This window comes from Rhipicephalus sanguineus, chromosome 11, assembly GCF_013339695.2.
Source record: "Rhipicephalus sanguineus isolate Rsan-2018 chromosome 11, BIME_Rsan_1.4, whole genome shotgun sequence".
Classification (NCBI taxonomy): Eukaryota; Metazoa; Arthropoda; class Arachnida; order Ixodida; family Ixodidae; genus Rhipicephalus; species Rhipicephalus sanguineus.
This window is the reverse complement of record NC_051186.1, coordinates 143592229-143619019: the sequence shown is the minus strand read 5'-3', so window position 1 is coordinate 143619019 and position 26791 is coordinate 143592229. Positions and strand designations below refer to the sequence as shown.

At 46.5% G+C, this 26791-nt stretch overlaps 1 protein-coding gene across 2 annotated transcripts in view; it reads left to right on the top strand.

Annotated features, from left to right (window-relative positions):
- The window catches only part of LOC119375576 (mediator of RNA polymerase II transcription subunit 17), a 212086-nt gene extending 185565 nt beyond the window's left edge, over positions 1 to 26521 (top strand). For both annotated transcript variants that reach the window (XM_037645791.2, XM_049420479.1), the window contains exons 11-12: positions 25956 to 26070; positions 26351 to 26521. In XM_037645791.2, the coding sequence (XP_037501719.1) occupies positions 25956 to 26070; positions 26351 to 26503 (268 nt within the window). In that variant the 3' untranslated portion in view covers positions 26504 to 26521. The remainder of the gene's footprint in view (positions 1 to 25955; positions 26071 to 26350) is intronic.
- The last annotated feature ends 270 nt before the right edge of the window (positions 26522 to 26791 follow it).

Sequence of the window (26791 nt, the reverse complement as noted above, 5' to 3'; positions counted from 1 at the left end):
AGGATTTTGGGAGCGTATGGTGAGGTTAGTGAAAGAAAACTTGAGGAGAGCTCTAGGGAGGTCACTTCTAGATTATGGTCAAATGAGCACCGTCCTAGCAGAAATTGCAGCCATCATTAACAGTAGACCTCTGACGTATTCATATCCTGCCCCAGAGGAGCCAGAAGTCTTGACACCTGCCTATTTCTTGCATGTCAAGCGACTGACGGCACTTCCTGACTTACAAACTGTAGCCGTGGTACCTAGCTCCCATACTGAGCTACTTAAAACATGGATACAGAGACAAAAGATGCAAAAAGACTTCTGGAATCGCTGGTACGAGGAATATTTATTACTCCTTTGAAGCGCCCATAATAGGCCAGTGGTGGACATCACTAGTATTGCTGAAGGCAATATAGTCATAGTGCGTGATGATGCCTTGCCCAAGTTGTGTTGGAAACTCGCACGTGTTCTGAAGAACATTACCGGAAACGACAGCATTGTGCGTGCATGTCGCCTAAAGCTAGCCGACGGCAAAGTAATCACGCGGCCTATACAACATTTGTGTTACCTAGCAATTCCCGTAGCAATTCGTGGGCCGGGAGTGTTAATAACAGAAAACATAGGGCGCGCTAGAAGAAGAGGGAGACGAGAAACGGCGAGGGGCACGCGGAGCTTTGGCTTTTGACTGGAATAAACGGCAGCGTTGGGGCGTGCTGCTCTGTATCTTCAGGCGTATTGTCCTTAAACCCAGTTTATATTAGAACGAAGTCTTCGGATTTTACAGCATGTGTCAACAAACACCTTCGCAGTAAAATAAGACGCGTTTTCTGTTATCAACTGCTCAGGGAAACCAAACCTGGTGAAAACCTCCATCAACTTATCCAAGATCACTCGAGCCGTCAGCTTTCTAAGGGGGAAAAGTTCTACCCACGTAGTGAAGTGATCCGTGACCACCAGCAAGAATTTGTTTCTGCTAGAAGTTGTGGGGTACGGTCCCATTACGTCACATGCCGCGATTTGCCAGGGAGTCTGGCTGTTGATCGACTGCATGAGGCTGGGCGGTCGTCCGCCTCGGGGCTTGACGCTTTGGCACACGTGGCATGAACGGGCGTAACGAATCACATCCCGCTTCATGCTTGGCCAGGTAGCGAGGCGACACAACTTAGCATAAGTCTTAGGGCCGCTTGCATGCCCAGCAATGCACGAGTCATGAAAGTAGCGAAGCAGTGCTCCTCTCAACTTGCGCGGTATCACGACCTTGAATGACTCACTTGTGTCATCGTCGAATGGGATGTACCTCAGCAGGACGCCGTCAGAATCCAGCAGATAAGAATCCAGCGCACTCACAGCATTACCAGCTGTTGCCGAGCACTCCGCACCGACAGCAATACCAGCTGTCCCCGTGTGCGCGGTGGCCTCGCCACCCGGCTCCCGGAGCCCGTCGAACACCTTTCGACAAACGGATCTTTCTGCTGAGCTTCTAACAGCTCCCTTCTGCTGAAAACAATCCCCGCGCTGACGACAGCCTCTACGTGGTTCACGCTTTTGCCTTGAACTGACGTTTGTTCTGCTGTTTCCGTTAGCGCTACTTCGAGTGTCTCGCTCTCAGTCCGTTCCGGGTCAGTCTCGTGACGGACTGGAGCACACGATAGTGCGTCGGCCGCGGCATTGTTCTTGCCCTTGCGGTAGCGTACGGTGAAGTCGTAACGCTGCAGAAGCAATGCCCAACGAGCCAGGCGGCCACTTGGTTCGTTCAAGCGCCTCAACCACGTGAGCGCCATGTGGTCCGTCTCAATAACAAACGCCACTCCGTCGATGTAAAAGTCAAACTTACGGAGAGCGAAAACTATTGCGAGACACTCTTTTTCTGTTACCGAGTAGTTCCTCTCCGCGGGCGTTAACGAACGCCTCGCGAACGCAATCGGTTGGAGGGCACCTCCATGCTCCTGAAGCAAAATTGCTCCTAACCCCAGGTCGCTTGCGTCTGTTTGAATCACAAGCTCCCTGTTCAAATCGGGTAGCTGCAGCTCAGCCGTGTTAGCCAGCAACTTAGTGAGGCGACGCAGCGCTGCCTCCTGCTCTTGACCCCAAGCCCAATGCTCGCCGTTCCGCAAGAGCTTTGTCAAAGGCGCCTGCACTGCCGCGCAGTCTGGAATGAATTGGCGATAGAAGTTCGCCATCCCCAGAAAGCGCCTCAGCTCGCTGATGTCTTTCGGCGACGGATAGCGGACTATCGCTTCAAGCTTACCTTTATTCGGCAAAATGCGACCCTCGTCAAGCGTGAATCCCAACAATGTTATTCGGGTCGCCGCTATCTGAGCTTTGTTCGGGTTCAGAGGGATGCCTGCAGACCTCAGCCTTTCTAGAACGTCTCTTAAGTGGCGCAAGTGCTCATCAAACGTTTTCGAGTAAACCACTATGTCGTCTAGATATGCGAGGGCGTGCTGCCACTTTGCATCTCCCAGAATTTGGTCCATTAGCCTCTGATATGTAGCGGGAGCCCCCACCAAACCAAAAGACATTCTGCTGAATTGGAAAAGTCCTCTGTGGCATGTGAAAGCTGACTTCTCTCTGTCCCGCTCATCCATTTCGACCTGAAAATATCCACGACTAGCATCGAGCGTCGTAAAGTACTTCGCCCCGCCTAGGTTGGATACTAACGATGAAATGGATGGAAGAGGGTATGCGTCCTTCGTAACCTCATTCAGCCTGCGGTAGTCTACACAAAGGCGATAAGTATCATCCTTCTTTGGAACTAGAACCACCGGGAAACCCCATGGGCTGTTTGACCTTTCCACCACGCCTGTGTCGATGAGTTCGTCCAAGGCAGCGTCAGGTGCTTTCCGCTTAGCCAAGCTAATCGGTCGGGGATTGCATTTCCAAGGTCGTGCGTCACCCGTGTCAATTGTGTGCTTGACCAGCGTAGTGCGGCCCGGGCGGTCAGTGAAAATCGCGTCGTACTCGTACAACAGCAACGACAGCTGCACCCTTTCCCTTTCTGGCATGCTGTGTGCCTCTGCCAAAAGCGGGTGCACTGCCCTTCCCTGTACCGCGGCACATTGTTCTGGCGGGGTTACTCGCTTACTCCGCGCGCTTTCCTCCTCTCTCACTCGCGCTGCTACCTGCGATTGGCATGCCGTTGTCAATGCGGGTGCTTTCGAGAAAAGCCTTAGCGCGTCTCCGTCGCGCTCTCGGTAACCCCCTTTTGCAATGTCAATGACAATACCTGACTTGGCGAGAAAGTCTCGACCCAGGATTAGAGGCATTGACAACTCGGGAAGATGGACAAAGCGTTGTCGCCTCACGCGCCTTTGCCAGTGGATCACAAGTCTAGCCGCACCACTCGATTGTGCTGTGCCCGAAGCAAGGCGGAAGGTGGTGTTGCTTTGTCTCAAGCGGATATTGTTCTTGCAGAGATGGTGCAACACCTTGTCCCCAAATAATGAAGCGCTTGCTCCAGTATCCAAAAGTGCTACAAACTTCTTTCGAGCTATCGTTAACTCGATTAACGGTGCGGGCAAGTCTACGGCATCACCTGCGCGACAGACTGTAGGTGCTAGTGATCCGAATGCATCGGTAGGACTACTGATCGCCGCGCGGTGCCCGACGTGGTTCACCGGCGGCGGCGTCCGTTTCCCGAACCGCATGTTCGCTCCTGAACCGGCGTGCGGCCGCATTCGTGAGCGATGTGCCCCGGTGTGCCGCACTGGTAGCAAGGACCGCGGAAACCACGCCGGCCAGAGCGCTCCTTGCCGTGTTCCGGCGGGCCTCGTTCCGCGTTGCACCGCTCGTCTGGGCTCATCTCAACCATGTGCTCCTGCTGCGGAACGTCACGTGCAGGCGCAGCACGGGCCGTACGAAGCGCGTTAGCGTAGGGGTCCAAAGCGCGGTCTGACAGTTCCCAACCGCGCGGTACGTACTCATCAGCGAACGATGCTGACGCGTTACCCCTAAACGCCTATGAACCGACCGCGCGACCGTTCCACGCGCAGCGAGGCTCGAGGGACTGCGCTGCGGGTGGAGGCGGGCAATACGCTCGCGCCGCGAGGATGTCCCCTTGTATGCGCTTCGCCTCGGCGGCGAGCTCTTCTAGGTCTGCGAACATGCATTCCCTGAAGTGAGCCGCAAAAGTCGGGTGCACTTGCCGTGTAACGCGCTCAACTTCCTCCGCGTTGGTGGCGAGAGGGTTAGCGAGGCGATAAAGTTCGTCGATCGCCCGTACGTACTCCAGCAAGGATTCGTCCGGATGCTGGGTGCGTAGCTCCAACTCCCTCCTCAAACGCCACTCATAATTCGCCGGAAGGAATTCGTCGTGGAAGCTCTCGCGGAACTCTTCTACCGTGCGGGCACGATGTCCGGTGAGTCGGAACCATCAGGCCGCTTGCTCTGTCAGCGACACCGGGACCACACGCGCGAGAAGTTCGGCGTCGGGAAGCCCCATTATTGCTGATAGTAGAGCAGTCGGTCAAGGTACTCATTCACACTCCTGCAGTCGTGGTAGTTACTGTAGGTAGGCATGTCTACCTTGACACGTGGTCCCGCACTTTGCGAAGGAGCCTGCGCTGTGTTTTGCAATGCGCTGGCTAAGCTCTGCATAACTGACAGCGCATTCTGCAAGAGTACCTCACTCGAGGACACACTATTGCCCGAAGACGCGACCACATCTGCGGCTTGTGGCGTTAATGATACGGCGTTAATGTTGTTTTCACGGCTGCCAATAATCTAGGTAAGATTTGTGCCGCTGTGCAGAGGAAGAATGAGCGAGTAAAAGACAAGAAGCGGACCGATATTTGTTTCGTAAAACACACCAACAAATTCACTGATTGCCGTACGAGTGTGGTGTATAAGGTCCCTTTCAGCTGCGGCCGCTTCTACGTAGGACAGACGGGCCGATGCATCAACCAGAGATTGTTGGAACATAAGAGATCGCTAACAGGAGGCTGACCTTCTAATCTATCGTTACATTGTCGAGATTGTAAGTGCACGCCAAAATTCGATGAATGCGCAATGTTGTACCGGCATAGAAATGAAGAAACGCGCCTGATGATTGAAGCATGGCGCATATCGAGAATAGTGGTAGCGCATGCGTGAGCCAACCGTCGATTAACTTGCATAAAGATGAAATCAAATGCCTTAACAGTTATCTTCCTCGTAGACCGCCATGCGTGCCGGATTGATAGGTTCGCCTGTTGCATGGGCATGCGAGGATAAGTTTTCGTGCCTTCTTTCTTTTCAGCCGTTGTGCGTCTCTTCAGTTGTTAGTCGGCATTTGTGGTGTCCTGACTTCTTTCTTGTGTCCATGTTTGCACGCCCTGTCTTTTTAGAATGAATACTTACCAACTAGCTCAGCTCTCTGTTATTCTAAGCTTCATTTCTAGTACTCTGAGCCCTTTTCCGTGTTCCCCTACTTATCTGAACAATCCTGCCTCTTTGGCTTCATTAATTGCTATTTGCTTGGTCCGTGCTAGTACTTTTTCATGGTTTTCTAAGAATAGAGTTTGCCCAGTTGAAGTTCAACTTTTGTGCGGCTTTCTGCAACCATCTACCGGACATGCCAGGAGGATATGTGCCATATTGACTGCGGAATCATGGCATCAAGTGAGATTTTACCAGAAATGCCTCAAGGTCCGTTGCTCGACTTCGCGTGACGATCGCCGCCAGAAGCAGATGTACGTCGACTGGATGAGGGTAGCTAACCAGCATGCGAAATTCATATGGAGGGTAAAACTTCGAGAGCTTCTACCATGTAAGAGGAAGATTTTTTCTACTGTTTCACCGCAAAATAACTTGCTAGTCCTTGGAGGAGCTGCCTTAGATGATAGTCACTGCAAAACCCTAGCGTTAGGTCCTAAATACTGTTTTCATCCGAACCTGAAACCAATAGACGTTTTAAGTTTGCCGCGTACAATCACTAGACTTGTTCCTGAAGAAGAGCGTTCCCACTGCATTTCAGACTGTGTTGCTAGCATCAAGGGTTCTAATATGCATCTCAAGTGTTCTGATCCTATCCGGCCTTTCGTTAATTACTGTGTCGAGAAGAAACTCAGGCCAGTAATTTCAGATAAGGAAGGGTATTTTGTAATTATGCCGGACAGCTTGTTCTCAGAAAAAGCATTAACAGCCATAGAAAAGAATTTAGGACGGTAAAACTTAAGCCATCGGTAGTTAGGCAACGTGCTGTTGACCTTTTGTTAAGACATAATCTTGAGAGAATAGCTTGTAATGTCAAGAAGGCTAAATCACTTACTTTAGAATTGTTTTTTTCAGCCAAAACACATAAGAATGAGATTCCGTTTCGAGCAATCATTTCAAAGCAAGGCACCTGGCAAGTCGCTGTATCTAGTTATTTGCAGAACTGCTCAACCTCTTTGAGTTTTTCAGACCCTTTTCGTATGCGTAATTCTCAGGCGCTAGTTCAGTTCCTCTCAGAGGAGAACCCCGGCTGTTGTAAGGCTTTTAGTATGGATATTGAAGACCTGTGTTATTCTTTGCCGCATGAGGACTTGTTAAAATGTGTTAATGAATGTATTAACGAACAAGAGCACCAGACGGTTTTCACCAATACATGTGGTGTTTCTACCGGGGCATTTCTAGAAATCCTTTCCATGTATTTAAAGTCGACGCTGGTAGGTTGGAAGGAAGGCGTTTATGTGCAGAAATCAGGGATACGCATTGGTTCTAAAGTTGCTCCGGTTCTTAGTCATTTATACCTTAGCAAGGTTGACAATCTTTTGGAAGGCGCCTTAGGTAATTCGGTTATTAAGGTTTTTCGTTATGTGGACGATTACTTGATTTTTTGTAGTGGTGAGGACTTTGAAAAGGTGGTAACATCCGTGAGCGAAAAATTTGAATTAAATGGAGGAGGGCTGAGCTTTACTAAAGAGGTGCCTCAGAATAATGGAATACAATTTCTAGACATTTCCTTAACGTTCCAGAAGAACCACGTGTGCTGGCAGTATTCTCCTAGATCTTCGAAACCGCTGTTAAATTTTTCGTCGAAGCACTCGAAGGCTGTAAAAAACAGCATCGCCATGTCTTGCCTTAAGTCAGCCCTCACCAAGTCGTGTGAGCACAAAATGAGTGATAGCTTTAACGCACAGGTTACACGTCTTTTAGATGTAGGTTATCCTCGTGATGCAGTGGCCACGGTCGCTGAACGTTTAAAGAAGTCTATTCTGTTAAGTCCGAGCATGGTTGCAGAAAGCGATAGGAAGAAACGTGTCGTAGGTGTACCGTACATTCATCGCGTATCTCACAGGCTAAAGAAAGTAGGAACTATATACGGCGTTAATGTTGTTTTCACGGCTGCCAATAAGCTAGTTGTGCCGCTGTGCAGAGGAAGAATGAGCGAGTAAAAGACAAGAAGCGGACCGATATTTGTTTCGTAAAACACACCAACAAATTCACTGATTGCCGTACGAGTGTGGTGTATAAGGTCCCTTTCAGCTGCGGCCGCTTCTACGTAGGACAGACGGGCCGATGCATTAACCAGAGATGGTTAACACTATATGTTGTGAATCTGTCTGGATAGAATTTGATAAAAAACGGATGAAAATGCCGTAGAATCTTATCGTCGGTGTTGTATACAGATCACCATCAGCGTCTTACGATGACTTTTGCGAAGATCTCGATAATATTTTTCGGTCTTTTTTGAATGAGAATGCTGCTGTGATAATAATGGGGGACTTCAACATTGACCTTTCAAATATAAGCTCTCCAACTTGCCACGAGTATGTAACATGTCTTACAAGCTGTGGATTTTCTTCTCTTGTCGATACTCCCACTCGAGTCACTGATCATAGCAGCACCATCATTGATCACATATTATCTAATACTTCACTTTTTACTTCTTCTTTTGTATTAGATGCAGCTATTACGGATCATTACCCTGTTGCTTTTGTTCTTTCCAACTGTTTCAAACTGAAGCAGAAGTGTTTTCTTAAGACTTCATTTGACTCAGATCTACTTGTAAATGCTGTACGTTCCATAGATTGGACGCCTCTACTAGAGTTGCGATGCCCGAATGAGAGCTATGATAGGTTTTCTGAACTATACGCCGAAGCCGTAGGTACCGCTTCTAAATCCTTTTATGTGACGTCCAAATATAAAGTGCCTAGAGACCCATAGATAACATATTCCCTTTTACGCTCTATAAAGAAAAAGTATAATATGTACAGAAAACTAAAGAAACAGCCATTTAATGCTTCATTGAGGAAACGATACACTACATACTCGTACGTATTGAATGGAATCCTTTATGCTGCAAAGAAAGAGTACTTCAGCAACCAAATTGCTCGCAATGGAAATGATTCCAGGAAGAACTGGCAACTTTTGAATAAATATCTCGGCAGGGAAAAGAAGGCAGTGTTACCTGAAAAAAATCATTTTAACAACGTCTCGTATAGTTCGCTAGATGATATCAGCGAAGCCTTTAGTAATTATTTCTCTTCACACTTGAAACCGACAGAAACAAGGTTTGATGCGTCGTACATTCCCCGTTCTGAGTCCTCATTTTTCCTTCATCCCACAGATGAAACGGAAGTAGCTTCGGTTATCTCTGCATTACGCAACACCGCTTCTGGTATCGATAATATATCAGCCTACTCTGCCAAACTTGTTATAAACTTTATTTCACCAGTACTAACACAAATTTATACCGCTAAAAACTAGGAAACCAAGAAAATACAGTACATGGGTAATGCGCGAGGTAATTCATGCCAAAAGAAAAGTTAAAAGGTTACGTCGCTCATTGAAGAAGACAGAAAGTCAATCAGTCCAGAATTCTAAGCTGATCAGCGCCAAGCAAGAGCTGAAACTAAAGCTGAACCAGTCACGTAAACAATACTTCATAATATCCTACCGGATTTCCTAAAAAATAATCCACAGAGATTTGGAATCACTTTCGTGCATGTAATACTTTGACGCCAGAACGATCTCATGATGGAAATGTTGTCCAAGCTGATGCATTCAACCAGTATTTTCAATCTGTATTCACTACAGATAACGGGTTCCTTCCCTTAATTGTTTCAACAGGTTCCAGCATTGGCCCACTTGCGATATCTGACTCTGGAATCTTTAACCTTCTTCTTGGATTAGACGCGAAAAAATCTAGTGGCCCTGACAATATTCCAAACGAATTCCTAAAGCGATACGCAGAATGGTGCAGCAGATACCTTGGCATTATATATCGCATTTCACTTTCAACTGCGTGTGTGCCAAATGACTGGAGGCAAGCAAAGGTGATACCAATTCATAAATCAGGCGACACAAACTCTCCTTCAAACTACCGACCCATTTCTCTTACCAGTACATCATGCAAGATCCTAGAGCATATAATTTTAAAACACCTGACAGTATATCTGGAAGAAAATCGCATACTATCACCTAGCCACCATGGTTTTAGACGCGGGATGTCAACAGTAACGCAATTAACGGAAGTTGTTCACGACCTCGCACGGACGATTGACAATTGCGGCCAAACAGATATTATATTCCTAGACTTCAGCAAAGCGTTTGATCGCGTGTGTCACAACAAGTTAATTGCAAAACTGGAGGCAATAATTGGCGCTGGAAACATTTCAGCTTGGATCGGCGATTTTTTATCCCAGCATTCGCAATTTGTTTATCTCGATGAAGCGTCATTCGATATTATTCCCATCTCATCTGGTGTACCACAGGGCTCGGTCTTAGGGCCCTTACTGTTTTTAATTTATATTAATGACATCGTCACTAACACTGAATGCAACATAAAACTTTTCGCGGATGACTGCATTATCTATAAAGAAATATTGTGTTACGAAGACCACCTCACCCTAAACAGACAACTTAACGTGATAAATACCTGGTGTGAACAATGGCAAATGTCTATCAACACTAGCAAATCTGTGTCAATGACGGTGACAAGAAAGAAGAACCCATCAGAATTTACTTACTCACTTATTGACACTAAACTAGCTAAAGTTCATCAACACAAATACCTCGGACTGACTCTTACATCCGACCTCAGGTGGAACATACACATTGCCAACATCTCCTCAAAAGCCACCCGTAAGTTGTTCTTTCTTAAAAGGTCCCTGAAGTCTGCTCCCACCCATAGCAAACTCCTCAGCTATACAACCTTTGTGCGGCCAGTACTAAAATACGCTAACACTGTTTGGTTCCCTCACAATATCACTAACATAAATCAACTAGAAAAAGTTCAGAGAAAAGCGATACGGTTTATTCGTAACAAATACAAACGTACTGACTCGCCCACTGAACTTCTGGCATCATCCGGTGTAGACACACTGACAGTTAGGGCAAAACAAGCTCGTTTAAAATTTATGCATAACCTTCTGCACAACCGCTTCAACATAAATTCTTCAAATTACATCAACTTCTCTAGGTCCCGGATATCACGTAATAAACACGAGAAAATGTTAGATGAATACTTTTGCAACTCCAACACATTTAAATACTCATTTTTTCCTACTGCAGTTAGGGAGTGGAACCGCCTTGACCCAACAATAGCAAGCATTGAATCACCGTCAACCTTTTGTTACGCGATAGAAAATAAGCCCTAACCATGAAAAAAAAATGTTTTATGTTTATGCAATGTGTTCTTTTGTTGTCTGCATGACTTTTTTTTATGTTGCATTAGATTGTATTAAGTTTCACTGTTGAGTTGTAAATATTAATGTTGTATTAGAGATAACAACATTTCTATGTATGGAACGCAATTGTACTCTGCAATATGTGTAATATGTTCATGCTCACGTTGTTATTTGTATGCCCACCTGCCTTGGTCTCCAAGTGAGACTGGCAGTATTGAAAATAAATAAATAAATAAATAAATAAATAAATAAATAAATAAATATAGTGAATACCATATTTACAACTGGCGTATTCCCCACGAAGATGAAAACTGCTAAAATTTCTCCGCTGTACAAATCAAAAGAAAAAGAGAGTGTGGGAAACTATAGACCAATCTCGGTGCTTCCATTTTTCAGTTAAGTCCCGGAAAAATTAATTTCCACTCAGATAACAAGTTACTTGGATAAATTCAAAATTCTTTCACGTCACCAGTTTGGCTTCAGGAAAAATTGCTCGACAACAACAGCAATTTCAACTTTTGTTGATAGTATTAGGAAAGCGATCGATTCCAGTTTTAAGGAGACCCGTGTGCTGCGCACATACAAGGACCAGACAGCACGTGAAGTCTACGAGGCTTTCGCAATGAAATGTAAAGATGACGCATGTGTAAGCGAGCCGTCTATTAATCTAACAGACAAGGAGTGTTGCTATCTCCGTAACTAATCACCTATGACTAAACGACATTGTGCCGCTGGACGCATGCGCCGCTAGAAGCTCTCTTATGTTTCCCTTCCCCATTTTTTCTGTATCTGTGTATATGTTGCGCGGTTTAACAATAAACCATCAGTTGGCAGTCAGCGCTAGTCCTGTGTTCTTTCTTGTCCGCGTCTTCTTCGCGCTGTTTTTTTAACCATGGATTCTCACCAACTGGCTCGCATTCACTTGCTTTTAACTCGACGAAGCTGCGCACAACACTCAAGGCATCGATGACATCCGCCAAAGGGGGTGCTCGGGAGGGCTCGTCATTGCTGTCAACATTAGAGGCCGAATCGGTCGATCTCGCAGCTATCTCGCTGTCGATGTCGGCGTAACACGTCTGCACTGTGCACTTGACATTTGCGTACTCGGAGAATCCGATTGGAGTGCACTCCTCATCCGCGTGCAAAGCCTCATATCGAGCGCAGAGAGTCTCCCCTTCTTCATCAAACGGGCAAGTGACAGCGGTGACAGCAAACTCAGCGGAGGTTGCCTCTTCTTTCACAAAACCGGCGTGCTCAAAACACCGTCGAATAATGGTGGCCTCCACCTGCCTCCATGCGTGAACAATGATGCAAATACCACCGAGGAGGTCAATGTTATACTCCTTTCCGTTGTCATAGCAAAAGGGCATTTGCTTCAACAGATTGTAGCGATATATTTTCCTGGTATGGTGTATGACGCCCTGGTCCATCGGCTGCGATAGCGACGTCGTGTTCGGGGGTAGAAAGACCAGCCTGATTGCCTGCAGGTTCTGAATGTCGCCGTGAGCTGGGCAATTATCGACGACGAACAAAACGCTGCACCCTGCGGCCGCAAACTTGCGGTCAAGGTGCCGCACGTATTCTTCAAAGAGTGCAGCCGTCATCCAAGCTTTCTTGTTGTTTTTATAGATCAGGTCATCCTTGGATGGCAGTCGTGCATTTTTGAAACAACGAGGCTTTTCTGTCTTCCCAATAACAAGCAGTGGCAGCTTGTGCTCACCGCACATGCTTGCACCAAACAAAACAGTGATTCTATCTTTGTTCTGTTTCCGCCCCTTAATGTCTGCCTCCTTCAAAGCGAACGTCTTCGTAGGCAACATTTTGTAGAACAGAGCAGCTTCATCAAGGTTGTAAACATCTGCTGCTTCGTACTTGGCGAGTAGTGGAGCCAAGGTGTGCTGCTTCCAGCCGTCGACAACAGACTGATCCGCGCTGCCACTCTCGCCACAAACAGTCACGAATGTCAGGTTGTTGCGCTCCTTAAATCGGCAAAACCATCCATTGCTGCATTTAAACTCAGAATGTCCAAGTTGCAGCGCCAGCTGGTTGGCCTTCTCACGCAATATGGTCCCATTCACAGGAAGGTGTGCTGCGTTGGCTTTCTGCAGCCAGTCGATCAGAGCTGCTTCAACGTCGGCGTACGTAGGCGGGCGTACTCGTGTACGCTTTGACGAGTGCGTCTTGCTGTAAGCATCGAGAATTTTCTCCTTATTTTTGATGATGTTGCACAGCGTTGACAGAGGCACGTGGTGCTTTTCGGCGAGAGCCGTTTTCGACGCCGTCGACTTGCTGGCCTCTTCAATTAAGCACACCTTTTCGTGCAGGGACAAGCTCTTGTACTTCGGCATCTTCCTTCCAAGCACACCTCAATCAACTAATTCACAGGGAAGACACTCAAGCGGAGACAGGAGACAAATGGAGCAGTCGCACCGAATCGCACAATGCTCGCCAGCCGACATCCAAATGGCACAAAGACTCCACAAAACATTCACTTCGCTAGAGTGGCTAACATCGCTGTTGAGATGATGATGATCATGATCGCAGCCGCACGCATCGCCGCCTGGCAATTGCTAAAACATGGCGTCTACGACGTATTTCCGGTAAAAAAAACATGGCCTTCGAGATCCGTACATCAAAAAAAAAAAAATGCATGTTTTAGTTACAGCCTCCGAGATTCGCAACACCCTTTGCATATCTTGGAAGTCACGGCCAAGTGTGCCAATTAACCGGGAAGTCGCAGACTGGCCGCACCAATTATCCGGTTAAATTTACATGTAAAAATTTGGGACCGCGCAAATAATACAAATTATCCGGGATTCCTAATTAACCGAGTACAAATTACCGAGGTTTTACTGTATTCATACTTTTTCACTCTGAAAGACGGGAAATCTTAGTGCATAATGACGTAATCTATAACAACTCTTTCATACAGCATGCGGATCACACAAAATTCCTGGGAGTTGTCATAGATTCCCACCTAAAATTTCATTTACACGCAAGAAACGTTGTTCAGAAAGCCTCATACGGATTGCATGTTCTTTGTAATGTAGACACTTTTTTCAAGAGAAATACTAATTAATATGCATTCATTCATTCACACATAAACTACTGCATTGCTGTATGGGGTTGCACGTACCAATGTCACCTTAAATCTAATCTGTACAAATTATTCAGAAAAGAGCTCTTCGCATAATAATGCCTAATGATATTCATATCAGAGGCGATGACTTGTTCCAAAATACTAATGTGTTAAGTGTCCCCAATTTAGTTATTTACAATATTGCTTCTGTAATATACAGAATATTTCACGGTAATCTCACCTTGCTGTCAGTTTCCCTTTGTCTGTCACCCCGAGTTAACGAGTGTTTTTCATGCTACAGACTTTTACTACCTAAAGTTTGACGGCCATAATACTAATTATGGCCGTCAAACGTTAGAATTTAAAGGAAGTACAATTTGGAATAGCCTTACTACTAATCTAAAGACAGCCCCGTCTCTTCACTCCTTCCAAGCACAACTCAAAAATTCGCTTCATATCAATTCATAATGCAATAGTCACTTGTAGTCATTATTTTCATATATGTTCTTATTCTCACTTATACATATTACAGAATGAATTCCTGTTGCTTTAATTACATCGCATTATCATGTCAGTCATGTTTTTATTCTTTAGTAACGGTGACCATCGCCTATGAAACCACATTCTGTCTTGATAAGTTTTCTTGTGTTTTTGATGACTAAATATTTCCTTCTCATGCTGTTGCCATTTAGAGTTTTTGATGGTGTACTTAGATTTAGGTGCACGTTAAAGAACCCCAGGTGGTCGAAATTTCCGGAGCCCTCCACTACGGCGTCTCTCATAATCATATCGTGGTTTTGGGACGTTAAACCCCAGATATTATTATGTTATAATGCCGTTAGGGACCCTTTAACAATTTTGTTGGGTCCCTAAAAGTGTAAATACATGTACCACAAAAATAATGAAATAAACTTCAAACTTCAAAAAACCACAATGCAAGGTTTGCGTGCATATGACGACGTCACACATTGCTAAAAGCACTGCTTCTGATTTCTTCTATAAAATTAAAGGAAATTTTACGTGTGACACTTACAATTGCATCTATTTGTTCGAATGTTCCGTCTGCAAATTACAGTACATTGGACAAACCGAAATGCCCTTCAGATATCAGTTTAACAACCACAAGTGTCATGCTGCCACCATTCCTAACCTTCCGCTATCAAAACACGTGCACATTCCGGGCCACTCATTTGATAATATTACAGCTACAATCCTTCAATCTGGTTTCCGTTCCCACCACAAAAGAGAGCTTCGACAATCGTATTTAATCTATAAGTTTAAAGCCGTCACTTGTGGTATGAATGGGATGCGCTGGCAAACTTTCATTTTTACCCATTTAGTTTCCTAAACACTCTTGACTACCCCCGCTATTATTGCCGCTATGCTTTCCCACAGATAGATTAGTTCCCTGTTTCACCTTTGTTGTCGGATCATGACAAGATGTTACACCCACGTTTATGTTTATTGATAACTTGCTCACAGTTGTACCTATGACGTGTTATTAACGCGATAGCGTTAAAGAGCTCGTGTCGCAGAAATTCCGGTGTCGGCGTCGGCAGCGTTGGTTGTGAGCAAAAAATCGTCCGTGACCGAAAAATCGAGAAAGAAGCAAATAAAATAAAGAATAAAATTTTCGGTCCCATTGAGGATCGAACCCGGGCCGTTCGCGTGGCAAGCAGGTGTCCTACCACAAAGCCACGATGATACTTGCAGCTGCTTAGGAAAAAAACACTACATAAGTGCCATGTAGTGAAAGGAGTCTCCTTAACGCATTTTGTTCGGCAGGTGTCAGGACAAAAACATCCCATTCGGCGATTTGTAGGCGCATTCGCGAGGCCATCAAACTACGTTGAAAAACGCCGGGGATAGTGCAGCTGGTGCAGCCATCGCCGCTAAAAACACACACGGACTTTCAAACAGCTCTAATGGACAACTATGTCCACCTAGCGGAAAAAAATATCAAGCCAACGCCGGCTTTCTATATGAGGCGTTGATCGAGCAAACACCAAGCGCTAGATAATGTGCTGCCATCTGTGAGGCATTGTGAGAAATATGTCTCGACTCTTCATGGCCTCAGAGGTGGCGGGCGCGCGGCGTGTATCTTGGAGGCCATGCGACTCTTGCTTTAGATCAAAAACCTGCACAATTCGTGCGCGTGCGTGCGTGTGTGTCTGTGTGCGTGTGTGTGTAACAGTACACATTAATACGTATTCACTTAGTGGTTGAAGTGTGCACTAGGGGCCGGATTTCGCTATTGCGTTCAACTCTTAAACGCAAAGCTTAAGGGTCCCCCAATTTTTGATGTTTGTGCCGGTGACACACACGTTATGTGGCTTCATCATTTTTACTCATTGTTAATCATTTTTACTCTTTTATTCGATTTGTCTTGCGCAAATGCGCACGCGTGTATTGTAGTTTTTTCTTGTCCTATCACGCGCACTGTTTCCCCTCGTGCTTTTAACAGCCGCTCGTCAGCCATTAACAGCGCTATGATACGTCACTGGTCATTTTATATTGTGTTACCGTCGCATGTTCGCATCACTCCGACGAAGGCCAGTCCCGCGGCCAAAACGTCAGTCCTTTACAGAACAATTTTTCCTACGTGCTTAATTTCTTTTTAACTACATATATATATACAGTTGAACCCCTTTATAAGAGACACTGATATAAGAGACACGTGGGGTATAAGAGACACCAGTGTGCTACATGAAAGTAAGGGTTGATAGGAAAATGCATAACTTAGTACCCTGCTTATAAGAGACACCTCATATAACAGGCAAGAATTTCTCCCCCATGCGTGCCTCTTATAAAGGGGTTCAACTGTATATATATTTATACACACACACACACACACTGTCACGAATTTCGGGTAGCCCGGTGCAATGGACTCAGTCTAGACTCGGGGTATAGCACAGCAAACTTTTATCAAACAAAACGCAAGGAAAACTTGGCATTCTAAGCTATACAAATGTACAAAATACAGTCGCTACAAAATTCACCCTCTGAACTCAGTACATAACTAAATCGTCCTACCCCTAGCCTGCTCCAGTATTATACAACTAACACGTCGGACCGGCCTTACTTGTCATTTCTGGTGACTTGGTGCAAAGCCAAAGTCCCGTCTGGTGTCTACGTCGTCCAGTCCTTTAACTTGACATGGTCCACGCCGTAGCACAATGCGCCAACCGTCGTTGCCTGTTCACAAGCGGGCACTCCGCTCTCCTGACGGCTAGTCCCGCTAGGCCTACGTCGTTGTCGGCTCCTTCGCCAAGTATGGCGTTCCACCGCTGACGTGGCCCTCCGTTGATTGCCCTCGGTGGCCTGCTTCGGGAGGGGTTTTGCGCCGGGAACGTCCGTACTTGCGGGGCGCGGCCACTGCATCGCCGAGGTGCCTTGCTCGAACGTCGTCGATCTTGCCGGCCTCACCTCGGGACGCCCGCGTCACCGGCCGCAGACCCGAACGCCCGTCGCTGCCGTCGCCAGTGCGTCTGCTGGCGATGCGACCTTCCTTCGCCGAGCCCACGAAGACAATGCCAGCTCATTGCTCTTCGTCCTCCTTCATGGCTCGGTTCGCGTGTCGAATCTTCCGTGCACGCGCTCGTGCCGCTTCGAATGTTTTGAGAACTTCGCCGTCGTCGTCTTTTGGCCGCCTGGCACTCACTCGTGACATACGCCACCATTTCGAAGAGTTTTTTCCCAAAAAACTGCTTTTCTATGTCCTTAACTTGGGGTGTAACTTAAGTTGCGTCTGCTTGCTTTGAACTACACTGCGCACACACTTTTCACTGATGGCCGCCACGACTCACAAAACGCTGACCACTACACAGTTTCGGAAACGCTACACAAAACGCTACCAGCTAGTTCACATTGTTCTAAATAACCTTGTCTAAAACAAACTTGCGTAAGTCCACACCAAACTGCAACTCTCTATGCGAAATTTTTAATAAATCCCCACCTCACTCTTTTCTATTGCATGTCCAAGACTGAAACATTTCACACTTCTAAGTCTTCTAGCAGTGCGCGTCTTTCGCGACTTTATTTTGCGTCGTCGTACTGCGCGTCTTCGCGAACGCCCACTGCCAACGCTGCCTTCATTTCTGCTTTTAACAATCATCAAACGCCTCATCCATACTACTCTTCTGGGGTGCGTCCTAACTAAACGTTTTCGGCTGAGCATTGGCACAGCTCTTTTAGCCCCCATGTATCTGTACCTAGTTTTGGGGGCGGTTTTCTTTTTACTCTGCTTTAACTGAGAGGCACCGTGAGCGTCAGCAAAGCCAATGAACGTCACACTCTCCGGTATAAACCTCCCTGGTGCACGCCCCATGTTTGTTTCTTCAAGATAAGTAACTTTGAGTGGTGGACTACTCTCCCGTTCAGCACGTTCTGCAAAGACTGGCTCAAGCGCGATCGTTTCCTCTGCTCCCTGATTTACACAATTGACGTGCCATGCACTAACACTTTCAATATTGCTACTACATGATGTATCTGAGATCTCATTTTCCTTGCTAATTACTAGCCCACTTTCCTTTACGCATCTCCAATGGTCGCTAGTAATCTGTTCAACATGGTCGCAGCTGTGAACATCAGGACATTTCAATTCCCGAGGTAAATCCTCCCTTGGCATTCCTACGTCCGGTCTAACGTCTGTGGCTTTTGCCACCCTCAGTTCGCGCTCGAGCTGTTCTTTCTCTTTAGCATGTGTTTCACGTGCTTCAGCACGTTTTACCTCAAGTTTTTCTTCGAGCTCTTTTCGCGCGCGCTCCCTCTCTTTTCGAACACGCTCTTGCTCCATTCCGAGAAACTCCAATGCCTCTTCTTTTGAATAACCTCGGTCTCTCGCTAAGCTGAGAATCTTGACGAAGTCCATTGCCACAGCTCCGAAATCCGTAACGGGCAGGAAGTTGTATCCTGGCAGGCTCGCCAATTGTCACGAATTTCGGGTAGCCCGGTGCAATGGACTCAGTCTAGACTCGGGGTATAGCACAGCAAACTTTTATCAAACAAAACGCAAGGAAAACTTGGCATTCTAAACTATACAAATGTACAAAATACAGTCGCTACAAAATTCACCCTCTGAACTCAGTACATAACTAAATCGTCCTACCCCTAGCCTGCTCCAGTATTATACAACTAACACGTCGGACCGGCCTTACTTGTCATTTCTGGTGACTTGGTGCAAAGCCAAAGTCCCGTCTGGTGTCTACGTCGTCCAGTCCTTTAACTTGACATGGTCCACGCCGTAGCACAATGCGCCAACCGTCGTTGCCTGTTCACAAGCGGGCACTCCGCTCTCCTGACGGCTAGTCCCGCTAGGCCTAACGTCGTTGTCGGCTCCTTCGCCAAGTATGGCGTTCCACCGCTGACGTGGCCCTCCGTTGATTGCCCTCGGTGGCCTGCTTCGGGAGGGGTTTTGCGCCGGGAACGTCCGTACTTGCGGGGCGCGGCCACTGCATCGCCGAGGTGCCTTGCTCGAACGTCGTCGATCTTGCCGGCCTCACCTCGGGACGCCCGCGTCACCGGCCGCAGACCCGAACGCCCGTCGCTGCCGTCGCCAGTGCGTCTGCTGGCGATGCGACCTTCCTTCGCCGAGCCCACGAAGACAATGCCAGCTCATTGCTCTTCGTCCTCCTTCATGGCTCGGTTCGCGTGTCGAATCTTCCGTGCACGCGCTCGTGCCGCTTCGAATGTTTTGAGAACTTCGCCGTCGTCGTCTTTTGGCCGCCTGGCACTCACTCGTGACACACACACACACACACACACACACACACACACACACACACACACACACACACACACACACACACACACACACACACACACACACACACACACACACACACACACACACACACACACACACACACACACACACACATACACACACACAAAAGATCATCACATGATGCAAGATATGATATGTGTATCAAGGCCAAAAACTAGTGACGGTATGCGCGAGTTCAGCAAGAACATCATATTCCACATCCTGAGTGCCATCTGGAAGGCTAATCTCCTTTTCTAGGAGATTAAGTGAGGTCTGGCTGGTACAATCCCTTCACCCCTTTTTGATCTGAAATGCTTCAATAATTTCCCTGACGGTGTGATCTTGATGTTTGTATAAAACACTTGTGTCAGTGAGGACGGGATAACTTTTGCACTTCCTTCACTGGGCAGCCAAGTGAGCATGCTCATTTTTCTTTAGCACCGTTCTGTGTTCTCTGAGCCTCGTGTTAACGCATCAGCCCATTTGGCCCATGTAAGAGACACCAAAAGACAAAGGAATTTTGTGCACTGCGTTCATGGCACAAAGAACTAAAACACTTTATCATTTTCATGACTAATGCCACACCCTCCCTGCCTTTCATTACCTTTGCCCTCAGCTGTGCTTATGCTACTTGTTTCTTTTCTTCTTTTGTATTTGGGTCTGTGCGCTGTTTTATGATAAGGATACTGTCACACACCCACACTACAGCCCAGTCTGTGTAGCCCCAAGTGACTACCATCTCTATCCTGAATTGAAGGAACACCTGGGTGGGACATTTCAGAACTGGAGAGGAGCTTAAAGAAGAGATTTTAAGCTACCTTCATGGTGCGGCGGGAGAGTCCTATGATTCAGGCGTAAAGAAGATGCTACACTGCATGCAGAAATGCATTGATCTCAACGGCGAGTATTTGGAAAAATAGGGGAAAGTCTAAGCTTTCCCAAAATGTATTATAAACATGCGTTTTATTGTGAAAAATTATGGGGAACTTTATTTTACGCACAGCTCTCATAGTTAAAAAGTTTTGGAAGTTTGTAACAGAACACCTGCTCACTCATAATTGAACGAGTGTATGAAATAATCCATTTTTCAGTGTTTTGGAATAGGTATGGTGTGTTTTTTTCTTAAACTGAATAATGTATGCAATTTTCCATCAGAAAATTTAAGGCATTCTTTGTACCTGAGGGCAATAAAGTTCACCATATCTTTATTGTATCCGAGCGCTAAATTGTATGCAGAGAAATTATGAGCAGTAATTGTGCAAAAATGTATAAATAATGGTCGTGTGTGCTTTGTAGTTTTCTCCAGCTACGTGGCAGATAGCTTTCTTTTGTAGTACACATATAATATCTTTGCGTTTGTTATTGTTGTGGTGCCGCAAACGAGGAAAGAGTTGCTCATTTCAGAGGAAAATAATGTATGGTATAGCAGTAGTTTGACACTACACGGAAGTAGATTTTGTGATTTTGCTTTGTTTTTAGAAATACGTGCAACAAGGTGGTTGATATGTGTATCCTACAACAAATTTTTATGAAAGTAGATTGCAAGAGTAGATTGCAAGACTGGCAACAGTCTCTGTGGTGGAATTTCGCAGAACTAGAGCATTCATTAGGGAGAAGTATATTTGAGAGTTAGGAAAAATTCAGCGCAAAATGGCATAAGGACGAGAAGGGAGGACACAACACGTGCACTAACTTTCAAGAAAATGGTTTATTTCAACCGAAGCACGAATATATGCAGTGCTACCTAAACGCTACAGCCAGATGTCATGCGCAGAGAAGTACTTTTTTGTCATTCTGATTTTAACAGGAGACGTGCAGAGAAGTGATATTTTCTTATCATAACCTTTTATACAAGATATGCGCCACCACCACAAAGCTAATGCATGTTCAAAAAATACAATTCTTTTTCTGACAGGGACAGGGACGGCGTGCTTACACAATCGCTACCCAACTTTGCGATTTTGGCGGCTTCTACTATTAGGAAGCTACTCAGTTTTTGCCTTGCCAACGCCTACTTCTGTTTCGATAAGGTCATCTACAAGCAAGTTCATGGTGCACCTATGGGTGCTTCTATCTCGGTTACTGCGGCGAACCTCAAGATGGAGTGGCTGGAAAATCGGGCTCTCGCTTCTTTCAGCCCTCGTCCAAAAATTTTTCTACGCTATGTTGATGATTGTTTTTGTGTAATCGAGCGCTCTGCATTGGAAGCATTCACGACACATCTAAACAATCAAGCCGACTCCATTCAGTTCACCGTAGAATTGGAAGCTGACCAGAGGCTACCAATTTTGGATGTCCTCGTTAAAAGGAACAATGGGGTGCTATCTTTCAGTGTGTACAGGAAAGGCACGCATACTGGAAGGTACCTGAACTTCAGGTCTATCCACCCTGACACTCACAAAAGGTCGGTGGCTGCCTCATTGTTAGGTTGTGCAAATTCATACCTGCCAAGTCTCCCGGATTACCCGGGAGACTCCCGGATTTTGAACGTTTCTCCCGGTTGTACGGGTCATAGGAAAATCTCCCGGAAATGGCTGTTTGATGTCGTGACGCGGTGGGACGTTTCGCGTACAGATGCGCTACACGCAATTTAAAAATTGATCCTAAATGTGTTATAGGCCTCCAACGCTCAAGTTTGCGCAGCGCCGTCCGCCGCCCCAGCGGAGAGAGGGGAAAACTCCGGTAGCTGGGACGGGTCGCTCTTGCTTGGTTTTCCCATCGCGCGCGCGGAGAACGTGCTCCTCGGGGCTTTTATCTCGCATTTTTCACGCTATGGGTGCCGTTCCTTCGTCGTACTCGAAAGCAGGCACGCAGTCCTGCTGCACTGTGAACTGTCACAAAAGTTTAAAAATGTCGAAGAGCCGAAAACTTCCCGTCATGTTCTACCGTTTCCAATGCAAGCAGTGCGAGGAGCAGAGGCGTCAAGAGTGGATTATGGCAGTTCGCCGCGATGCTTTCGCGGTCTTGTCACCTTGAAGCAGTTTTTGTCGTACACAGTATTACAAACTATTAACGGGGAGAAACGCGATGATCGTGCTCATTTGAAAGGGAAGTGCGTTTGTGAACCGAAGTTACAACAAATAGACAGCCGCTGTACGTTTCGAGATTGCGCGCTGGCTTTCCGAGTCAACCATTTGTAATGTTACAGCAGCGGAGCATTTGGGCTTATTACACCACAGTTTAAATAACGTACCGTGAGTACTAAGTGTTTAATTCAGCTGATTGCGGTACATTTCCCGTCGCGGCTCCCTGTAAACAGAATTAAGCTGTATGTTTGCACTGAGCGTTTATATTGGCCTTGCATGCGACACGCCGTGATTGCTTAGAAGGCTGAAGTGTTGCGCTGCTAAAATCGTGGTCATGGGTTCGATTCACGCATACAGCAGCTGCATTTCGATGGGAGCGAAATGCACTAACACCGGCGTACTTAGATTTACGCACACGTTAAAGAAACCCAGGTGGCCGAAATTAATCCGAATTAATCCACCACGGCGTGCCTCGTATTAATGTCATGCGTTCGGCACGTAATAAAAAGCCTTGCATGCCGCTTTGGAAACGAGCTGAAAAAAGAACCAAGGTGGCAATTAAATTTTCGATGGCTTCGCGAATTCAGATGCGCTTATTACTAGGGCACAAATCTCGGCATAATCATAAACATGCGCGATCCCAGTGGGTATTGTATAGTATCAGGGGCATAGCCGTAAATTTTTTCGGAGGGGGGGGGGTCCAATCATACTTTATGTATGTTTGTGCGTGCGTTTGTATGTGTGCGTGTACATATACGCAAGCAAAATTGAAAATTTTCGGGGAGGGTTTGAACCACACCCCCCCCCCCTGGCTACGCCCCTGTATAGTATGATGCTGACCAAGCGAGCTGTCGAAACAACCAAAGCGACATTCGAATATGCGAACACGGTGCGTGATCAGGCGTCGATATTATTCGAAATGAAACACGCCTCTGCAAGAAATATGCATCGTCGAAGGGGGCATGAAATATTTATTTATTTTTTGTTTGCGTATATCATTATGCTGTCAAAGGGAGCTCTAAAAAAATCCAAGGCGACATTAAACTTGCGATCCGACGTTGTTATCATTCGATGCAAACCTCGGCAAAAGTGAAACTCCCACGAAACTGAACACTGCGCATTGCGATGCAGCCAGTGACTCAACAGGGCAGATGTAAATTTATGCTCTTCACACTGAGCTCATAATAAATTTAAAGCCGCACGACAAACATGGCATCCAAGCAATTGAAAAGTTATCAATAGAAAACGCACGCGAAAGCGTGCTGGATGGTTGCTGACAGCTCCGAGTAGACACGACTGCCGCAACGAATGTGCGTTTTACCGGTAACATAATTACAGAACTCGCGCAGTCACCTCCCTACTCATGTCAAAGAAATGTGCCCGTTCAGCATCTGCACGCACGTAGCGCTCGCACAAACAGCATCGCCCTTGACGACCTGCTCGGTCCCGAAAAGGTGGTCGATCAACCGTCCTCCTCTGGTAAGATTCCCACCGTTAAAATGTTTTTTTCCATCTCTGGGATCTTTCTAAACCTTCAGAGCAAGCGACACGTGAAGCTGCACGTGCACGGCGAGCAGAGAAGAGCGCGTGCAGGGTGCCTGAACGTGCGGAGACAGCGCAGTCAAAAGGCTGGTGTGAGGACAGGAGCGACCGGTTTTCGCAAGAAAGGCGGCGAAACGCGTGCGCCGCAGCGCCCCCTGGCCGAGCTTGGGAGGCCTATAGGTTATATCAGCCGTTTATATTTCGCAGATGATGCGTTTGTGTACACACAGATCTATCCCACAAGTTATCTCGCCTTCAAAATTTTGTGTCACTACTGCTTTAACTGGAGAGCGCAGCACTTAAAAGGGTAGCCGTTACCGATGTCTGTCGAGATAGCGCGTTCGCCAGCGCTCGCGACCGTCCCCGTCTCAACGGCGCCCCTTATGGTCCCTTGCCTGACGAAATAACTGGTAAGCAAGCGACGACAGGCCTCGCACGCGGAGCGATGTATTCGCATGTGCCTACAGTGTTCTACTGTACATGTGCCCTTCGCGCGGCAGTGACGGCCGGGTCGTTTCATCTCTGCTCCAACCGCGTTCGTCCCTAGCGCTAGCGCGCTTTTACTCGCACGTGAAACAGACAATGCGTAAGCGACGTTAACGGTTTGGACTCTGTACAGATCAGCGGCGACCGCAAAATCCCGCTGACAGTGTCCATATATCTATCGCAGTACCCCCCCCCCCCCCCCCCCCCCGTTGAGTAGATCTCCCGGATTCCGTTTTTCCAAACTTGGCAACCTTCCAAACTTTTCCAAACTTGGTATGCAAATTGCATTTGCACAAATCCGGAAGACCTGACCGCTGATGTGAAGACAGTTCGGGAGGACCTTTCGACGTGTGTTTACCCGCCAGCATTCATTAACGCAGTGGAACATCGTTTGTCTGTTGCCTCCCAGCCTGCCAATGTCAGTCAGAAGAAACGCGCTCAAGTCATTGCGAACAAGGCTTCCCGTATGGAAGCCAGAACTTCGTTTTCTTTTAAGCTTTTATTTGCTGGTGTACTTCGTTCCCTTCATGTTTCTTCCCGACCAGACGGGTTTCCATCGAACTCTCAATTTGTAGTATCTTGTAACTGTATCTCAAATACTTCTTGCCTGAGTATCGTGTATTGTATCGCGACACAATTTCCAAGTATCTTTGCCCAGCCCTGATTTCTATCGCGTTACATACAACTCTGGACCTCGTGCACTCGCAAAACCGTAATGTCATTGTCATGTGATCTGCAATCTTCGCTTCACCCCCGGGGATTTCTTTTAATACATGCTGGTGCTGCTCACCGTTACCAGCTGAACCCTTATCAGCTATGTAAAATTATTTGGATGCTATTTGATAAAGCCAACTCACAATAATTTTGTTGAGGCAATGCATAGCAGAGGGCGAAATATGTCATGCCATAGCAAGTCTAGCGGTGCGCGATGTCGCAAAATTGCAAACATGGCCTCCTTAAACAGAGGCGTTGCAATTCAGTTTGTTGTCTTAGTGTCATGTGGTTTGAGACTGCAGCTGTTTTGTTTTTGTGGCGTGCAGTAATTTTGGATGTTGTGTATTCGTTAAGCATGGAGCAAGTGGATCGGCTTGGTGAACAGTGTCAGCATCATTGTCGTATCACTCTGGTCACTGTACGAGGTTTTGATGACAAGCCATGGCAGCAGAACAGACGCTGTGCCTATCCCATATTAGCACATTTCATTGAAACTGCATATTTCGCTTTACATGTGACATGTGGCTGCTTTGAAGATGCCAGCATGGCATCAAATTGTGGTCGCCAGGTTCAACAGCATGGAATTTTTTTATGTTAATAAAATTAGTTTTTTTTCGCTCTGCCATATTATTAGAACGTTCTTGTGAGCATAAAAGTGAACCCTTTAGCGGCTATACTTTGTACAAAAAATTGAATGTTGGTCTAACGAAGTAAATTGCCATTTTTCCTTTCTCAAAGTGAATGAATAAGGCCTTATCCTGACTGTGCAGCACTCCACTGGTTATTCACGTGGAAGAGCAACGGTTACGAGCTGTGTGTCGTGATGGCCGAGTCATCCAACTCTCATATGAGCCTCAAGAACTGCGCTTCCTCCTCATGGCACAGGTATCTTTTATACACTCATGTTTTAAATGACGTGCCAGTGCTTTCTTTCTTTCAGGATATTTTAAATTTGAGCCTGTTGGTACATTAGAACTAGTCGAAAGGCCACTAAACAACGAGATGTGTTGTCTTTCTTAACCCATCATTTACCTCTTTTCTATAAAGCTTCTATTTGTTCTGGAACTTTGCACTAAAATGTTGATTTAGGTGTATGCATGTCAGTGCGAAACTGTTCGAGGCTGTAGGACATGTCATAAGTGTTGCTAATTGTGACACTGCCCAGGTGGCTCAACACCAGGTGAGCTCTGTGCAGACCCTAGCCAAGTTTGTGGGCTGGAAGGTGCTCTCCACCTGCAATAATGTGGGTGTGGGCCCTCTGGAGGCATTGGGAAATGCCAGCTCCATTCTCATGGCATCACCCACAGGAGACAAGTGAGTAGCCTGCTTGTGCATGTATCAGTGTGATTTGGCTTTCAGGGTTACCTTTATGAAATGGCTAGAAGCACACAAATCTAAATTTAGGAAGAATCCTTGCAACGATTGAAAGTTTTTCGTTTTTATCTGGAAATTCTTGCGGAAAGACCCTATACAGGTGTCATATTGGGCTAGGAATCATGTTAACAGATATAACAGAGCGTGAAAAAGAGTAAAATTACCAGGCCTCACAGAATACGAATTGCGTAACGTGTGGGTAGTTTAAAGCTTCCGTGCTATTGCAAAGAGC